This window comes from Lolium rigidum, chromosome 3 (genome assembly GCF_022539505.1).
Source record: "Lolium rigidum isolate FL_2022 chromosome 3, APGP_CSIRO_Lrig_0.1, whole genome shotgun sequence".
Taxonomy (NCBI): Eukaryota; Viridiplantae; Streptophyta; class Magnoliopsida; order Poales; family Poaceae; genus Lolium; species Lolium rigidum.
This window is the reverse complement of record NC_061510.1, coordinates 358,525,955-358,529,667: the sequence shown is the minus strand read 5'-3', so window position 1 is coordinate 358,529,667 and position 3,713 is coordinate 358,525,955. Positions and strand designations below refer to the sequence as shown.

Here is a 3,713-nt window from a genome sequence, read left to right as displayed (position 1 = left end):
CACGAGCAAGGTCAATGGTACGGTATAAGGGCAGCCCAACGTAGGCAAAGATTCCCAAGATCAGCCCATGCTATGGCTCCTTCCCTTGTAATCTACCTCTCCACTATATAAGGGGAGGTAGGGCTCCCTTGCACGGGATGCTTAGATGTTCAGATACTTGATCTCTTGACCATTCTCTCCCTCTAGTGATAGCACTTCATCTTCTACCTCACGCATACAGCTCGAGGAACAGCATTGTAGCTCATAGTTTGCTTATACATCGCAGACAGGTAAGAGTAGGGGTGTTACCTCCTCACAAACTGGGTAAACCTTGTGTCTTTGTGTGTATGTGTTCTTCATCTCCCCCTCCCCCGAATCCCCCGGGGCACATCGGCCCCAAGATAAGCCTACCCATGGTATCTGTTTGTTCACCATGACGACAGTTGTGCATCTAAGGGAATCAACTTATACATGAAAACACCTCTAATGATTTAGATTTAGCAAAATTGCAAGTAAACCCTACGTTGCCATTTGATACTTATATATTCAATACAACTATAGCAAGTAGGGAGAGCATTCACATAATGCAAACACATAGGGAGGGTGGAGAGAGAGAGAGATTACACTCCACCAATGATATTCAATAAATCTTATGGAGAGATGGAGTGTCATTTTACTTAACTTTGCAATGTTATAAAAAATGTTATGTAGTGCATGCGATACATGTAAAATATATTCATGAACTATGTAATTTATTAAGTTAAAATTCTTATTATTTAGCAACTTTATGGTATTTATTGAGACCAGGCCAACCTATTAATAATCGCAAAAGTGAATAATTTCTTACACTTCAGTGTGTAGGAATTACATGGAAATCACGAAGGAGTCTCAGTTGGAATGAAATTCGGAGTTCATGGAAATCTATCTCTCCAAGATTATTTTGAAAGATTGCCTTGACATGACTCGAAAATAATGTCAAACGGAAAAGGTTTCAACGTGGATGCTATCAGAAATTTTCCACCAATGGTTTAGAGCTATTAAAATTTTAAATCCGAGTTTGCATGCCCTAGATAACATCCTGCTTTTGAATGCCTAAAACTGAATCACATGAATTTGAAAGTGGATCCAACTCCTGGAATATTTGGTTGATTTAATCATAGTTTTGTTTGAGTGATTTTTGGGGGATAGAGAGGAGACCCTAAAAAGTTTCTAGAGGTACCCTTGAGCTCTTGCCTCAAAGGGGGCTTGGATCTCATGGTCAAGATACATTGTCAAAGTCTATAAGAAGAGAAGAACCCCTAATTTTGGAGGACGCCAGGCATTATCACGATTTTGTGTCCCATGGTGTGCCATCTACAAGGGGATGGCTCCCCTATATCACCAAGGCAGGCCAAGGAAAAAGGGTGCAAAGAGGCGGTGCTCCCTTAGGCGTCGGCAACCGTTGGGAGCCCTTCTTACCGCCGGCGTACCGCCCTGCACCGCCGCTGTGCATCCTTATCATGGTCGCATATCCTCCTTGGAGAATCGGAGGCAGGGGTTGAGGCTTCAATTGAGTCATCAACCCGTATCGGCTGCATTTCCCATTTAGGCTCAGGGAGAGCGCTGCCATCGGCCGACGGTACGGCGTCCTTCGAACCATGACGAGGAGGTAGGGAGCCTTCTTCGGCGATGGACTGGGTGAGATTGCAGTTTCTGCTAATCATGTCGTCAGGACTGCTGGATCCTTCTTCAGCTAGCTTCTCCAGACTCCACTGCTGCTTGTGGATGAGAGCCTCGGCTACCTCAAGTTGTTCTTAGTGTTTCTTTCTTGACGTGCTTGTATGGTCGATGGTTTGTAAGCTGTTCTTCAACACCTATGTACTGACCGTAAAATGCTTTAATAATTTAAAGCTGGGCACTCGTGCCCTCTGTTTAAAAAAGTATAAAACGGGCTGCCGGAATCAAAGCAGACACCATCTTGCCTTATATGAGTCACCAAACGGGTTTTCATCCAACATTTTGCTAGATCACACATGATGCCAATGAACTGGGTAGGTTGAATTGATTCTAATGGAATGAATCACATGACCACTTGTATTCAATAGATGATAGAGATAAGATGCCTCGATTGGTCACGATCGAGAGGCCTAGGGCCTGACGAATACCGTGATCTTGAGGCCCTTGTCGCAGTCGTCCCCCTTGCCGGAGATGAAGTTGGTCTCGCCGCGCCGCACCGTGATCCGGTCGTTGCCGGAGCTGTACACCGTCGCGTTGGCGGGGTGCGTCGTGCAGGTCCCAAACCCGAAGTCGTCCACCACGATCACGTTGTGCGCCGCAGGGTCGTACTTGAACACGAGCACATCGCCTTCCCTAAAGTTCTTGAAGCCAGGGTTGTTGGGCCACGATATGACGCCGAAGGTCCAGCCGTTCGAGTCGCCGACGTTCCACACAGCGGCCGCCGCCAACTGGACGCCACCGTGCAACAGCACGAGGGAGACCAGGACGAGCGCTAGGCCACCGTACTTCCCAGCCATTTTTCGTTGTTGCTTTCCCCCTGCGATCTCTAGCTAGCGGCTGATAGAGGTTCCCTGGGCAGAAGATGAGATACTAGCGCTGCCTGCAGGCTGGTGATCTCCTTGTAGTACTGGTATTTATTGTTAGCCTTGAGATCTCCTTGCAATCTCTTTGTGATTACAAATTAAATTAGTGCGATTTGATACTATGAATGTAAAGGAAAATATACGTTTGGATATGCCATCAATGGCTTCCTCTATACTCCAAAAGATTTTGCTTGCCAGCAGTTTAGATTAGCCACAATGGGAGTATCATAGGTAGTATCATGCATGCCATGTAGGCAAAAATCTGATGTGGCACATCAATTAATGAAGAGAGAGGTGAGAGTAGTAGCATAGGTAGATACCGTATCATAGCACGTAAAACTAGAAATTTTAGTGGCAAATATATCATGTACACATATTTGCATTGAGATTCTACAAAATATTAAATATGATGAAACTATGATACCAATTCATGATATTATGCATTGTAGATGTTGTATCATAAACTAGTATCATATGTATGATACTAGTCTATGATACTTCCCATTGTGACTAGTCTTACGACTTCGGTTGGTTGATCCACCCGATCATTACAGTCAGATATAATAACTGCAAAAAAATCGTCTATCGTAGTTCAGTCGTTATCATGTACGAAATAAATCACACTAGAAGAATAACACGACTTATTTAGTACTCAATGTATGCAGTCCATAGTTTCTGAACCATATGCATAGTTATGAACAACAATGGCGATTAACATCCACGAATATCCGTGCTTGATATAACTGTTACCTCTAACCCAAAGCATTGCTACCCACACAATTATGAACGACAATGTCTATCAATGCAGCCTCTCCTGATGAAGCAATGAGGCTTCCCTTACCTACATTCTTTCCAATCATTAACAGTATATACTCCCTCTGTCCCACGACGTAAGACGTTATTACAACCATTATAGATTGTAATTGGTTGTAATAACATCTTAATTACGGGACATAGGGAGTACTAACCAACAAATACCTGGAACTAAGCCTGTTCATGGTTTGGTCCAAAACAGTTTGACCTGCCGACCAAAACACCAACCACTAGGGTCCAAACGGGTTTCATGATTCGTGGACAAGCTGGGTTAAGACGGGTTACCTGCATCTCTCGCAATCATCAACCATATACTAACTAGCAAATACCTGGAATTACTTG

At 44.0% G+C, this 3,713-nt stretch overlaps 1 protein-coding gene across 1 annotated transcript; it reads right to left on the bottom strand.

Annotated features, from left to right (window-relative positions):
- Positions 1-2,105: 2,105 nt before the first annotated feature.
- On the bottom strand, positions 2,106-2,492 carry LOC124704722 (basic blue protein-like). The gene has a single exon (XM_047236992.1). The coding sequence runs from the start codon at positions 2,490-2,492 to the stop codon at positions 2,106-2,108; it is 387 nt and encodes a 128-aa protein (XP_047092948.1).
- Between the last annotated feature and the right edge of the window lie 1,221 nt (positions 2,493-3,713).